The following is a 15,991-nucleotide window of genomic DNA, read 5'->3' as shown; positions in this document are numbered from 1 at the left end:
TTTCATCAGTTTACATAACATTCCACTAAATAATGTAATTACAATAAAAAGTGCAGCTGGCAGAAGCAGCCCTGGGAACAAATACAGCTGACTCTTGGCAAGCAGACACTGCAACGGGTGAAGAGAAAGGTAAACCTGTACAAAACAGTCACTGCATAGGATGCCGTGCACATCTGCCAATATGTTTTATAAAGAGAAGGGACAGTATGTGTTAATCTAGTACATTTGGTAAGTGGAGGTCAATCAGGTAAGCTTCTTCTCTTCATACCCTTTACACAGCATCTCTTGTTTCTTACATTCATCAGTTTCACAACGGACATTTTTTGCCAATGGTTGTCAATGATTATCTGACAAATGCATGTCTTTTCCATCAGCCTGTGAGGTATAAGAGAGTAAGAACTATGCAAGTTTCAGTATATTATTATACCTATGCTGCCTAGCACAGTGGTTGGTATATGGGTCATGCTAAAAAAATATTTCTTGAATAAATCACTGAATGGAAGCAGGCATTTCTACAATGAACCATCCTAAAATTACAGTCAAGAAGAACACATCAATCTTGTGAGGTCTCACCAAGAAGTGGGGAGAAGGGGGCCTTACATTTTCTTCTGTGCTATCTAGGGAGCCACTAAGGAATGAAAAGTTAGGCTTTAAACGGAGGGAAAGTGTGAGACACAGTGTGGGGAGGTATCTCTGATTCTGATAGCTCAATTCCAAGGCAGTCGGGAAGTTTCATTATCTGATGTCCAGATGAAGGCAATGGGTTTAAGCCAAGATGATCATTAGCAATTTGCATTATGCGATTCACATCACTCTTATATCTAGCAGAAATGAGAAACTCGCTTCTAACTGGCAAATTAAATATTGATAATGCAGATCTGCTCTAAAACCTCCTTCACAAGGCGGGTACCATGATTTGAGTATTTCTTAAAAAAAAAAAAAAAAATCAGTCATTTGTATTCCAGTATCACAATCCTTGTCATAACTGCAGGCAATCTGTAACATTATGAAGCTAATATTTATCTTTAAAGCAACCCAATTTTAACTTAAATAAATGAAACACAGAATATAATGTGTGCCAAGGAAATTTTGTATTGCCACTGTAAATGGAAAACCAGTATCAATAGTCACATATAAAAGTTAATGAAAAAAATCCATTAATAACCGACACTAATTAAGAATCTTTTCTATTTCAGACCACTTTTCTAACAACCTCACATGCGTTCATTATTTTAATATTTTTGCATGCTAAAATAAAGACATAAAGACACATGCACGTGCACACACATATAACTTATGAAACTGGTGCAATGATTATCTCCACTATAAAGGTGAGGAATTTGAGATACAGAGGATTTAAGTAACTTCTACAAGGCTACAAAGTGCTAAACTGCAAAGTCTAGATTTTATCTCAGTAGGCCTAGCTCCAGGCCCCTGATTCTTAACTACTATGTTTTGCAAACAATGTTTTTAAAGTCCAAAAGCCTCTCTGGGGCTGTAGGCTCTCAGCCTGAGGCATACTCCCTTTCCCTTGAAAAGAAAGCTTAGAAAGTGTTAGAGCTCTGTTAAAGATACTTTAGTTTAAACTGGGAGCTTCTCATTGACATAAAAACAATTGAGAGAAAAGGGAAAGGGGAGTGACTTTCTCTCCATGTGATTTCCTCTTTTTTAATGCCTTGCGATTTGCCTGAAAGCTGTGAATGAGATGCAGGGTTGGGTCTTTGTCTTTTATTTTGGGCTATACTGAGCTAGCAGTTGGTGGTAGCACATGTATTTTCCAGGATCCTTTGTTCAGCTCTGATACCCAGGTTTCGAGAGCACAGCAGATATCTCTGGTGTTTTTTATTTCTATTTTTGAAACCAAGTCTCCCCCTGACACCCAGGCTAGAGTGCAGTGGTGGCATCTATGCTTACTGCAGCCTTTGCCTCCTGAGGTGAAGCAGTTCTCCTGCCTCATCCTCTGCAGTAGCGTGGACTGCAGGCACCTGTCACCACACGCAACTAATTTTTGTATTTTTAGTAGACATGGGGTTTCACCATGTTGACCAGGCTGGTCTCGAACTCCTGACCTCAGGTGATCTGCCCACCTTGACCTTCCCAAGTGCTGGAATGACAGGTGTGAGCCACTGCGCCCTGCATCTTTGGTATTATTTCCTCAGCTAGCAATCGTTCCTTTTCCCCAATAATGAAGTCTTCCCTCAAGAGCTGGTCCTGGGCAACTATGTTTATTCATACCACTTCCCTGGACAGATCCAACTGGCCCAGAGTGAACAACTGATCCAAACTAAGCCAATCAGACTCCTTTTCTGGGAACTTGTAACAATGATGCACTGACAGTCCCTACATTGGTGGAAAGTGATGTAGCATAAACCTTAGAGGCTAGAAGGTGTCGGGTGTACATAAAGGTAGAGGGAGTCTTTACCGTAAGAAAAATCCAGAGTGGACCCATAAAGAGAAACAAAGACAGGAAATAAGCAAGAGATATGTGAGCTCAGGCAGCTTTTCCATTCTAAGCTCTGGTTCTTAGGGGGCCTGGTTGCATGCCTTTTCTGCTTAAGGTAGTCTGAATCTGTCTCTATTGTTTGCATTCCAAACAACCTTAACTGAGAGGTTGTTATCTCCTAAATACTTCACCATGCCATTGATTACAGAGTCTGCCCTTTGTGTTGTCTTTCCATGTGGGGAGTTGGGTGCCAGTAGATATGTGCTGTATGTATTGTCATGCCTGATATTTCTAGGAGGAAGAGAAGTAATTATTGTGAATAATACTATATTAACAGTAGCTCACTCTGTTGACTATGAGGCATGCTTTTTTTTTTTTTTTCTGCAGTGCTTTAAGTAAGTTGTTTTATCCAGTCGCCAATACTGTTAGAAAGCTACTCTCATTTTACACATAGGTAAAGTCAAGATCTGAGACACTAAGGAGCTGATGCCCTTGTCTTGGAAAGACTGTAACACTCATTGACAGCATCTCTGGGCTGAGCAGCATAGTAAGGCACAGTGCCCCATGCCTGCTGCCCACAGCTAATGCTGAGGGGATACGAGCATTTAACTGGGATCTGAACCTAAATCCATAACCAGTGCTTCACCAGCCCTAACCACCCTTCATAGTATAGTATGTTGACAACTATACCATCACTTTGCCATACTGCAGATCAGTATTTGAATCCACAGAACAGAATCCGGCAGTCATGCCTTTGCCTACATAGTAGTTTCGAACTAAACTTGTTAATCAGCCCCCAAACCAACATCTAACACTCAAGCACAAAAGGTCCCTTTGTAATAAAATAGTTTGTGAGTGCTCAGAAAAGTGGGCATTAGAATCTCCCACTTTATGACCATACAATCTCCCCCAACTGGTAGATTGCTCAGGGAAACAAGAGGCTCCTGGGATAATTTATTTCTCTCTTAGTTGTTAATTTGTTCATCTGTTGGTTCACATGCTGGAGAGGTAAAGGTTGATAACTGGTGATGGTCACTGCACAACTATCACCATGACCTGTGGTGAGGCAGAAACAAGCTGGTGAATACAGCCCATGGATCAGGAGTGCTATCACAGATTCCACAATGAACACCTGTGACCATTTCGCCAGAAGAATCCAGCAAATAATATGAATTATAAGCTCAGAAGAAGACTTAGTCTACTCTAGATTAACAAACCTTGGGATGGAGGAATGAACACGTTTCCTGTTGTGTGGTTTGCTTAACATAAGAAACATGAGGAATCCCAATAGTTCTCTGAGAAGGGTGACCCTACTGTTGGGAGTAACTGGCTGATGCCCTTGTCTTGGGAAGGGTAGGGGCCAGTAAGTTCATCGATGGTATCTCTGGGCTGAACTGGGTACAAGGCACAGTGCCCCATGCCTCCTTCCCATATCTAATGCTGAGGGGATATGAGCAAAGACTATATCCAGGGCAGTTCTAAATTACACAAGGCAAAATACAGAGACAGTGCCAAGATAAGTAGAAAAGTAGGTTAGGATGGGAAATGTGACCTGTGAGATTCAAGGCTGGCAGAGAAAGCATATGTGTCAAATTCCACAAACCAGAATTCACACAGTTGCTGAGCCCATAGATGTGGGATGAAAGGGAGTAATGAAAGGTACTGGCAGAAAACCAGCACCCTGACAGAGTAGATTCCTTTTGTGGCTGACTCCACTGGGTGACTACACTGGAGCACATTCTCTCCTTCCTCCAATTTAAGTAAATCCTGTTTTTGTTCAGGTGACAATGTGCCTAATCCTGGAAATGAGTCATAACTGCTGCAGCCAATTGCTGAGATTCCAGTTCTCCTTGCCAGTGATTGATGTAGAGACTGGCCAATAAGATCTAAGAGAATGGCTGCAGTAAAGGATTCTGGGAATAATTTTTCCCCAGTAAAATGCAAGAGCTATGAAGGAGAAGCTCCTCTTCTCCCTCCCTCTGATGAGAATGTTGCCCTGTGAGGACCGGAAATGGAGTAGATGGCAGCCATCTTGGAAGAAGGAAAGAAAGCCCAAGGAAGCACAGGGATTCCAAACCACTGCAATCATACCAAGAAAGTCTCAATCAACCCTGGAACTGCAAGCTGAAGAGTTATTTATTGTTTTAAATAATGCTTAGCTTTTCTCTAACTCTTAGCTTTTCTACATCTCACAGATAGTAACATCCTAACTGCTAATACTGATATAATTTCAAGAGTATGTTCTACAACCAAAAATGTTCTGTAGTCAGCTGAGTTAGAAAAAAGTTGTATATTATATCCATCTCTTAGTATTTCACCTTTGCACATTAAAGACTATGAGAAGCCCTGCAGTTTAAAAACAAAAACAATCAGGCTTTATTTTTTTTAACATTGTAATTTCTAAAATTAATTATAGAATCCTTGTAAAGACGTTTCAATCTCTTAAAGGTATTAAGCACTTCGTAGAGTGTGTTTTGGAAAAATTAACTGACGCTTCGTGAGAAAAAGAAAGGAGATCTGAAAGACCAGGTGCTGGTCTTTAAAAGCATTTAAAAGCATGAATTCATTTAAAAAACAGTTCCTACACAGTGTCAATCGACACAAACCAGAAAGGGCAGCTTTATCTTTCTGCATCATTTGCTGTTTCCAGGAGGCCAAGGAAAAGGAATAAATTTTACAACTATCCACTTGTATACTTGAATTCTGACAACAGAATGCACTAATGAAACACCCTAAACGTGACAACACGGCCATAGTCCAGTCACCCTGGATAGCAAATGTGGAAATGCATTTTGATTGCTGTACCTAGGACACATTTTAATTGTGGCTTACAGACAGATACCATTCAACGATGTGGTAAGTAGATAGATTTCTATTTTTCTTCCATTCTCTTTCTAAGAAAACAAAATGAGATTAAGAAAAATGCATTTCATTGAGATGGACAGGTATTTACATTTCAGTTCTAAATTTCTTTCGGAAACCCTTAAAAATTCCCCCCTCAAAAAAAAGTCACATTAATAAAGAAGGTTTTCTTTTGAGGTGATGGAAGGGCTGACTAACACAAGTGTGAAAGGAAAAGAGGGACAGAGGAAAGGAGGAAGAAAAAGAGATGGAAAGACAGAGGACAAAAATGAAGGGGGCAGAAGAGATGAGATAGCTACCAGTGCTTAGTCACATTGGGGGTCTCCCAGAGGCAAATGCATGCCTGAGTCACCTGGGAAGGGAAAAAACACCACTAAACTCTCTTTGGTACTATTTAAATTTTGAACCCTATAAATGTGTGTGCCATTGATTCAAATGTGTCATCTGTCAATTCAAAACATAGATTCATTTAAACAGCAAAAATGCCCATCGATGATAGACTGGACAGGGAAAATGTGGCACATATACACCATGGAATACTATGCAGCCAGCAAAAATGATGAGTTCGTGTCCTTTGTAGGGACACGGATGAACCTGGAAACCATCATTCTCAGCAAACTGACACAAGAACAGAAAATCAAACATCACATGTTCTCACTCATAGGTGGGTGTTGAACAATGAGAACACATGGACACAGGGAGGGGAGCATCACATACGGGGGTCTGTTATGGGGGCGCTAGGGGAAGGACAGCGGTGGGTGGGGAGTGGGGGAGAGATAGCATGAGGAGAAATGTCAGATATAGGTGAAGGGGAGGAAGGCCGCAAATCACATTGCCATGTGTGTACCTATGCAACAGTCTTGCATGTTCTCCACATGTACCCCAAAACCTAAAATGTAATTAAATTAAAACAAAAATATAATTAGAAATGGAAATTTAGGTAAATGAAGCTTTAAAGTGTTGTATTTTTTCCCTTAAATAAACTTTTATGATTTAGTGCCTCGGAAAGAAACTCAAAATAAAAAAAAAAAAAAAAAAAAAAAAAACCAACAACAACAAAAAAACGAGTACAAAAGCAACCATAAACAAAGCAGTGGTTCCCGATGTTTGAAGTGGGGCTGCTGGAGCCACACTTGGGACTCAGCTAAATGACCCATTCTGTTAATGCCAAACCACTCCCTGAATTTATGTAACAGAGAAGCGAGTACTCCATTCTTGTACCTAAACCACACCCCAACCACAATGCACTGGTCTATGGGAAATAATCCCTCAAAATGCAAACAAGCACTTCACTACCTACTGTGTCCTTAACTTGCCAGGGCAGGCGTCATTTGCAATAGAGATTTCAATGTTATCTTAATTCTCAGGAATTTATCAGGCACTCCTGGAGACAAAGGCACATATTTCTCTTTATCTAGCTCTGACCTAGTTCTGGCCAGCCATCGTCCCCATCCAAACAGGAAGAGAAATCTGAAGTTGTAATACATTATTTAATAGGATGAACCAGTAATTCAGACTGCAGGAAAAAAGCAATAAGGGAGTTCAGAAAAGCTTACAACATCTTGAAGGCTGTTTCATGAAGAAAAGGGTCACAACTAATGTTGGCACAGGTATTTGGGAGGAAAGTGAGTAGAGATGAGGGGTTAATAGAGAGGGCCGTACTGAGATAGTGCCTAAAACAAATATGCATGAAAGAAACAGAAAACCTTAACTCACTTTCTGGGTTTCGTGCACCTGGATTCTGTTGTTTATTTAACCAAGGACCTGACAAACCAAACCTGATGCCAACAGCAGCTATGAAATGGAAGCAACTCTACAAATTATTGCCATCGTGAAACTATCATTAGATAAATGGTCTGAAAAGTTACAGGGCAGCGTAGGAAGGTATTAGTCTTGTTTAATAGATTATTCTTATTTATTAGCCATCTTTGGGCACAGTAGTTCCCCGAAGCCAAATTCCAATGTTGTAGTTTTAAAAGCAGCATATTTCTCAAATTTTTATAACAATTTGAAAACATGGCTATAAGGCCCGTTGTCCAGGAAAAACTGCACATTTCTATTAGTGACATGAAAGACAAACCCATCATAATTTAAATCTCATCCACCGAAAACATGAACTCATTTGAAAGAAAACAAATGGGGAGAAATTCCAATGTTTCTTAAAATGCCATCCCCATACCAAGAAGAATGTCCACTGAGACACTCTGAAAGCAGAACAATGTCACCACGCTCCATTTATAAGCAAACATTCCCTCCACATATAGGGAGTTCTTCTTACACTGAAATACGTGAACACTAAGACAATTTCATTTTTAAGTAGGAAAACAGAATATGAGGTTCAAATTTTTGTCTCCCTCTCCAACATACACAAATGTCACCAAAACCAAGATGTCTATAGATAATGCAAATTCTCCTAGAAAACGCCCTTGACATATTCCTTGCTCACCCACCCCAGTCAACAGCCAAAGAGCATTTTAGCCACTCAGCAAACAGCCTGGTGTTCACATTATGAAGGCAGCAAGCCATCCTTTTGACCTTTGTTATTACTTAGATCTCGTGTTGTACATAAAAAGAGTACAATGATGTCAAACAAATTCCAGAAGAGAAGTATTTATTGCTGAATCTAAATCAAAAAATCTATATCTACTATAATGGCACTTCAAAAGAAGATATACTGTATTTACCAGCTCAATCAATACTAAATTAGCTGGGATAAACATTTTCAACTCTACCAGTCTTAAGATGAAACCCGTTACTTAGAACACATGTCTTGGGAGAGACAAGGAAATTTTACTTATCACACAAAAATGAGAATCAGGAAGCATTTTACAAGCAGGTGCACCTACCCTTAGCTGCTCTCTTTCACAATTCATCTGTTGTCTTGAAACCTACAAAGAAAAAAAGGGGGAAAGTCAGAATGCTCTGCATCAGAAAAACATCAAGGAAAACACAAAGTTACTTTTAATTACTCAGCTCAAAGAAAACCCAGAATTAATTAATTATGCATTTAATATTTCTTGAGGTCTATACAGCCCAAGCCTCACTTGGAGTTTGATTGTATGATTCAGAAGCACAGTTAGGATAAGTCAAGAGACGGGAAAGGGGATGAGGAGAGAGATGGAGGAGAATAGGTGGGAGGCAGCATTTGTCCAGGATGAGGGCAGCTCCCCTCCTGTATGAAACCCCCGACTTTGCCCTAAAACCCTGCCTTGCCCTATCTCACAGGTGCAGGAATTCCTCCATAAAAGCCCACTTGAGATGCTTGTGATAAGTCACTGGAAAACACACAGTGTCTTCTCCAATGTTTAGGGCCAGCAGCGCCAGCAGCATGCCTTGGCAACTGGGTTACATTTTATGGTCCATTTCTAATCAGATGGTAGTAACAGGACTGTGCTGGGGAGAATTATGAGGTCAATCCTTCCATCAGAGAAAGAAACCCTAATTGGTTTCTGATAGCTGCCATCAGATAGAAAAGGGGGTATTAGCAATACAGATGCTATGCATTGATTATCTTTGCCCTACCCACATGTTTTACTTAACGTCCAAGGATGCTTTTTAAGAGTAGCCATGTAACTTCTTAACCACACAAGAAAATATAAGTGGGTTAAGAAGGATGGATAGAGGAGTATTACAAGATTATGCTAAGGATACAGATACAAACTAACACACGTAACACATACAAGGAAATTTGAGATATACGGTCATTCTGTCATCCGGAACCAGTGGACTCCATCTTCATCTAACATAGTTAGGCTGAAATAAAATTCAAGTCTGCATTCACCTTTATTCTGCATGTTTCCAGTACTTTCTTTAAACCAATGAAACAACTCCCGTTCCAGCACCAGACGGTATACTGTAAGTTTCTGAAACTTTTACTAAGGGATAGGGAGGTTCAGGAACCCACTTTTGATGTATAATTTATGCATTTTGTATCGAGTGTTTCTTCTGGCTTTCTCTAAAACAAAAACTAGAATCTTTACTTGGGATGCACCAGAGCCCAAAATCTATAAATTACTGCTTTTCTATGCCCTATAACCCAGAAATAATACCAGTAAGAGTAGCTCTTAAGAAAATAAGCAGACAGGTACACAAACATTTATTTCCATGTCAATTAACAACAGCAATGTTTATGAAAAAAGAAACTATAAATATTATGTGTAATAACGGGAAAATTAAAAATAAATTATACTGATAGGAAAACATCTATCATTTGGAAACATAGATATAGGAAAAATGCTCAAAAGCCACCATTTAGTTTTTAAGAAAATAAACCACAGAAATATACAAAGTTATGGTTCCTATCTTGTGTTAAAAATACGGTATAACAGATCATTAAACAAAAGGAAGGTAGGCCAGGCGTGGTTGTTCATGCCTGTAATCTCAGCACTTTGGGAGGCCAAGGCAGGTAGATCACCTGAGGTCAGAAGTTCAAGACCAGCCTGGCCCAAAATACAAAAATTAGGTGGGCGTAGTGGTGGGTGCCTGTAAACCCAGCTACTCAGGAGGCTGAGGCAGGACAATCACTTGGACCCGGGAGGTGGAGGCTGCAAAGAGCTGAGGTCGTGCCACTGCACTCCAGCCTGGCAACGGAGTAAGATTCCATCTCAGGAAAAAAAAAAAAAAAAACCTAAAGGAAGAAAAAAGAAGAAGAAAAAACTAAAGAGGAAAAGACTGAGATAAATATTCCAAAAGATTAAAAAGAAAACTAGTACAATTCTACAAACATACAAAAAAGGCCACATTGAATTACATACTTGAAATAGGTGACTATGTTACGTAAATTATGTCTCCGTAAACTGTTAAAAAATGAAGTGGGGAAAATTCACTGAGACAGACAGAAATCATTGCCAGGGGACTAGGTTAAGGGAAGAGGACGAGTGGCCGCTTAATGGGTATGGGATTTCTATTTGGGGTGATTAAAATGTTCTCAGACTGGATAATGATATTTGCATGACATTCCGAATGTACTTAAATGCCACTAAAACATATACTTAAAAGTAGTGAAAACGGTAAATTTTATTTTATGTGTATTTTATTTATTTATTTATTTTTTTAAAGATGGGGTTTCACCATATTTGTCAGGCTGGTCTCGAACTCCAGACCTCAGGTGATCCACCCACCTCAGCCTCCCAAAGTGCTGGGATTACAGGCGTGAGCCACCGCGCCCGGCTTTATGTGTATTTTAACACAATAAAATAAATGAAGTGAGTGGTGAGGTTTCGGTTCTTGACAAGATGTTGCGAAAACACTTCATCCTGTTTCCCCAAATGAGGGCAGCTAGGAAATCTGTATAGAATGCATGGAGCAGCTACATGAGATCGCCGAACATTAAATAGCAGCAAGTAGACAGGGGACGAAAAGTACCACCGGACACCACTGGTGGGAGGTTAATTACCACCTCCCCCCTCCAATATCCCTTGGTGTACGTGCAAGGTAGCCAAGAGCTGAAAATCAGACACCCAGGCAAATAGAGACCCTGGAGAAGCACTCTGGTTTTGTTTTGGGAATCAAGAAACAGGAACCTTAATGTTCAGAGAATACAGAAAATCCCCACTCTTCTTTTGTTGTTGTTGTTATTATTTCTTTTTAAAAGTTTATCTGTCCTCTTATGTTGCAATCTGCAATCTCAGGGTAGTGTTCGTGTATGAACAACAGTGGCAAAGCAGTAACTGCACACACTTAACATCTACCACTGTGGTCCCAAGAGGTCGGGCAAATAATGCCCACCTTCCATTCCTTTTCTTTATTTCTTCTCTTCTCTTGACACTTGGCCCTCAATGCAGACTCAGGTGAGAAGCACATGAACAGGAACATTAAAACCAAACAAACAAAAACCCACCAGCTTTGTGGGTGGAGGACAAAAAATGGGGAGCCCTAGAAAACAAACAGTACTTTGAGACTCCTGGAGAAAAAATAATTTGGGAAAATCACCCCCATACAGTATTTTTATAAACTCCTGCACTCACCTCTGTGCTCATGTGTGTATCTGACCCTAAAAAATTTCCATAAGCTTTGAGAATTGAACTAAGGAACAGTACTACCCAGGTCATAGGTTGGATACATACATGGGACACACCCAGCATAACTGCTATTGGAAACAACTCCACAGAAGAAAACTAAGAGCTTTCAGCCTGAACCCAACAAGGCTGATTGCTTGCTAAAACAAAAATATCAACGACTTCCATGGGATTTAAACAAGACCTAGAGTTTTGTAACAGAATATTCAATACAAACCAAAATGATTTAACATACAAAGAACCAAGAAAATCTAAACTTGCATGGGAAAAGGCATTCACAGAGAGCACAGACGGTGGAATTATTAAAGACTTTAAAGCAGCTGTTATAAAACTGCTCCGAGCCGGGTGCAGTGGCTCACTCCTGTAATTCCACCACTCTGGAAGGCCAAGGCGGGTGAATCATGAAATCAATGGATCGAGATCATCCTGGCCAATACGGTAAAATCCCGTCTCTACTAAAAATACAAAAATTAGCTGGGCGTCAAGGTGCATGCCTGTAGTCCCAGCTACTAGGGACGATGAGGCAGGAGAATCACTTGAACCTGGGAGAAGGAGGTAGCAGTGAGCAGACCTTGCGCTACTGTATTCCAGCCTGGGTGACAGAGCGAGAGTCCATCTCCAAACAAACAAACAAACAAACAACAAAAAAAAAACTCCTTGAAAGAGTAAGAAAAAACACACTGAAAAAAAAAAAAAAAAGACAGTGTTAGCAAAGAAACAAAAGATATAAAGAACCAAATGGAAATTTCACAACTGTAAAACAATAACTAAATTTTAAAAAATAAAATAAATTCTCAGATTGGGCACTGTGGCTCGCACCTGTAATCCCAGCACTTTTGGAGGCCGAGGTGGGCAGATCACCAGAGGTCAGGAATTCAAAACCAGACTGGCCAACATGGTGAAACCCCATCTCTACTAAAAATATAAAAATTAGGCAGGCATGGTGGCAGTTGCCTGTAATCCCAGCTACTTGGAAGGCTGAGGCAGGAGAATCACGTGAACCTGGGAGGGGGAACTGGCAGTGTGCCAAGATCTCACCACTGCACTCTAGCCTGAGTGACAAGAGTAAGACTTTGTCTCAAAAATAAATAAATAAATAAAATCAGATGAAATTAAATTAAATTTCACTGAATGAGTCCAAACACAAAATGAAGACCACAGAAGAAAAATTCATTGAATTTGAATACATAAAAAATATCCAATCTAAACGAGAGAGGAAAAAAAATTGAAGACCAAAAAAGAAAGAAAGAAAGAAACTAAGGGACTGTGGAACAGTATCAAAAGGTACAACATTCATGTTACTGAAACTCTAGAATACAAGGATAAAGTGTTCACTGCAGAAAAAATATTTTAAGAAAAAATGGCTGAAAACTTCCTACATTTAACCAAAGATATAAACACAAAATTTCAAGAAACTAAGAGTTAAACTCAATGAAATTCACAACCACATATCTCATAATCAAATTGGTAAAATCTAAAATTAAAACACTGAAAACAGCCAGAGACAAACTTATAAGGGTGCAACAATTCAAATAATTGTGGATTTAACACAAAAATCAAAGTAAACAAAACAGACAAAAATCCAGAGAAGTCAGAAGAAAGTAACCCCCAGTGATTTAATTACTGAAAAAACAACTGTCAACAGAGAATACTAAATCCAATGAAAACATCATTTAGAAACGAAGGTGAAATATGATGGTAACTAAGAAAATTCACTGCAGACAGACCTGCTCTAAAATAATTGTTATAGGAAATTTTCCAGAAACAGGAAATGTGATACCTGAAGGACACTTGAAACAACAAGAAAGGAAGAGCACTGGAAATGAAAATGTTAAACAAATGGGTAAATGTTAATAGGTGACTGGACTCTTGAGTTCATTAAAATATGTTTAATGGCTCAAAGCAAAAAAAAAAAAAAAAAAAAAAAAAGAAAAAGAAAAAAAGAAAACTGCATGAAGAGCTTTTCAATTTATGGATATACAATACATAAAATAAACAAAACATAGGCCAGGTGCAATGGCTCACACCTGTAATCCAAGCACTTTGGGAGGTGGAGGTGGGCAGATCACCAGAGGCCAGGAGTTCAATACCAGCCTGACTAACATGGTGAAACCCCATCTCTACTAAAAATACAGAATTTATGGCCAAGCGCAGTAGCTCACACCTATAATTCCAGCACTTTGGGAGGCCAAGGAGGGCAGATCAACTGAGGTCGGGAGTTCGAGACTAGGGCTAACATGGTGAAACCCTGTTTCCAAAAAAAAAAAAAAAAAAAAAAAATTAGGGGGGGATGATGGCGCATGTCTATAATCCCAGATACTCGGGAGGCTGAGGCAGAAGAATCGCTTGAACCTGGGAAGCGGAGGTTGCAATGAGTCAAGATTGTGCCACTGCACACAGAGCCAGAGTCTGTCTCCGCACCACAGAAAAAAGATCAACCAAACATGGGGAGTAAAGAAAAAAAGGGACATACACGGCGATAAGTTTTCTTTTTTATCTCACATCTTTACTGAGGCACAATTAAAAAATAAAAATTGTATATGTTTAATGTATTCAACTTGATATTTTAATATACGCATAAATTGTAAAGACAATCACCACAGTCAATAATTAACAGGGGTGATAAGGTTTCTGCATTTCAATTAAAGAGACAAAATACTGAGTCTTGTACACTGAGAGAAAGATGTGTGTTATAATCCCTATAAGAACCACCTTTAAGAAAACATAAAAAACTGATATACACCAAGACAAATGTTAAAGTAACTAGATCTCTATACACACTCACCTTTACATAAACCTCACACTTTACACACAAAAAAAAACCTCAAAATGGGCCACACATCTATATGTGAAATATAAAACTAAATGGCAAATTCAATTAAAGAGTAAGGGCAATACTTCCTTCTCAATGCTTTTCCGTAGTTTTCAAAAACTTTGTGGCATGCGGGCCATTTATAATCAGAAAGTATTTTAATATCAGTACTTTGCAGAAGTATAGATGTTTTTAAAAATGTATAGTAAGAGTCACAGCATTCATTTTCCTTAATAAAAAGTATATTTTATAACAAGATTAGTATTTTTAACATCTGTCTTCAAATATTACAAAGATTTGCCAGACTCAGAGAAGCACAATGATGACATTTAAGGAACCAGGTAGCCTACTGACCTGTGCCATGTGAAGTGATATAACATTATCATATACCTATTGCAGGCAGTATCAAATGCAAAATCCAACAGTAGCCGAGGAAATAGCTACGCTGCCCTTCAAATGAAGCCGAGTAAGGAAAATGAGATTTGGGAATAAAGAAAAGGACATTTCAAGTAATCTCTGTAGTAGACATGTTTGTTTTCGTTGTGCTTATTTTTCCCTGCACAGCATCCCACATTGTTTTGCTTATATTCTAGTGACAATATCCTGCTGCATTTTTTGGGTCACACACCTTTTTCCATTTTATAAATTATTAGTAAGCTGTGCCACCACCACCATACTCCACCTGCTTCCAAAGCCTTTGGTTAGAAGTGGGTGTTCCTGGACACTCTGAGAGTCAACTCAGTGACATACATATCTTATTTTTAGGTGGCCAGTGACCTCTGCTCCTTTAAGCAGGGATCATCAAATGCAAATCCATGCTTCCCTCACATCTCCTTCCCTGAAGACAGAGCTGCCCACTGTGCAAGATGGCAGAGTCCCGTCATAGGTTGTGTGTTTCGGATGCAGCCTTGCTCATCAAACACCACCCCAAATAGGGTGTAACCATGCTCGGAGGACACATTCAGTTATTGCTGCAACTAATGAGGCTCTTAAAAAATTTTCCTCATAATCATTATGGGAGAGGCTCGGGGGAGGGGGAGGATTGGGGGGGAGGTACCTGTAACTCCCTATTGTCTCTGATGAAGAAAGGCCCTACCTGTGCATTCTTTAAAAGCCAGCCTTGAAAAATATCTTAAGTGTACACTTTATTAAATGTCATTTCATTTGGAAACTAGCATGTGATATTTTTTTTCCTCCCATGGCAGTAATGCACAAAACCAATATATTTTATGGCCTAAATGAAAAAAAAAGGAAAGTAGAAGGTCGGGCGCTGCTCCTTTAAGATGCTTCCAGAATCAAATACCACTCTCGAAAGGGCTGCCAAGTAAGCACTTATGAAAGGTTAGAAACTGAAGCAATAAACTTCAGCATGAGACCCTTTGCTCTCCTGGTTGAACGGGATGTTTAATAGCAGGGATTCATCTTCCCATCTCCCATCTTCATTTAGCCAACAGGGCCAAAGATGCTTTCTCACACTCAGCCTTTTTCATCCTTCTTCTGACTTTGAGTTCTCTCTTATCAGTTCTTCCCACTTTACTCTGACCCTATTTCCAGTCTGAGTTTCCCTCCCACACATCATACTAGCTCTGCAAGAAATGGAACTGAGTCTTAGGTAGCTTTCCTTTTCCAGAGATGAATACGATGTTTGCAATTCACTTGTTTACTCATGCATCCTTTCATAGATAAGTTTTTACCCACACACATATACATGTGCATATATACATACATGTACCTCAAGCATCTTGTGGAAGTCAGACACTGTCCTAGGTACCAGAACCCTAGGTACCTTGGAATTCACTTGTTTACTCACGCATCCTTTCATAGATAAGTTTTTACCCACACACATATACACGTGCA

At 39.5% G+C, this 15,991-nt stretch overlaps 1 protein-coding gene across 1 annotated transcript in view; it reads right to left on the bottom strand.

The window, feature by feature from the left end:
- The window catches only part of RBFOX1 (RNA binding fox-1 homolog 1), a 2,532,432-nt gene that overhangs the window by 669,345 nt on the left and 1,847,096 nt on the right, over positions 1–15,991 (bottom strand). The window contains 1 exon segment of the mRNA XM_032257864.1: positions 8,152–8,193. Within this exon segment, the coding sequence (XP_032113755.1) occupies positions 8,152–8,193 (42 nt within the window).

Source organism: Sapajus apella, unplaced genomic scaffold (assembly GCF_009761245.1).
Source record: "Sapajus apella isolate SASKATOON/1434 unplaced genomic scaffold, GSC_monkey_1.0 scaffold99, whole genome shotgun sequence".
NCBI classification, from domain to species: domain Eukaryota; kingdom Metazoa; phylum Chordata; class Mammalia; order Primates; family Cebidae; genus Sapajus; species Sapajus apella.
The sequence above is the reverse complement of the archived record's forward strand: the minus strand, read 5'-3'. Positions and strand labels throughout refer to the sequence as shown.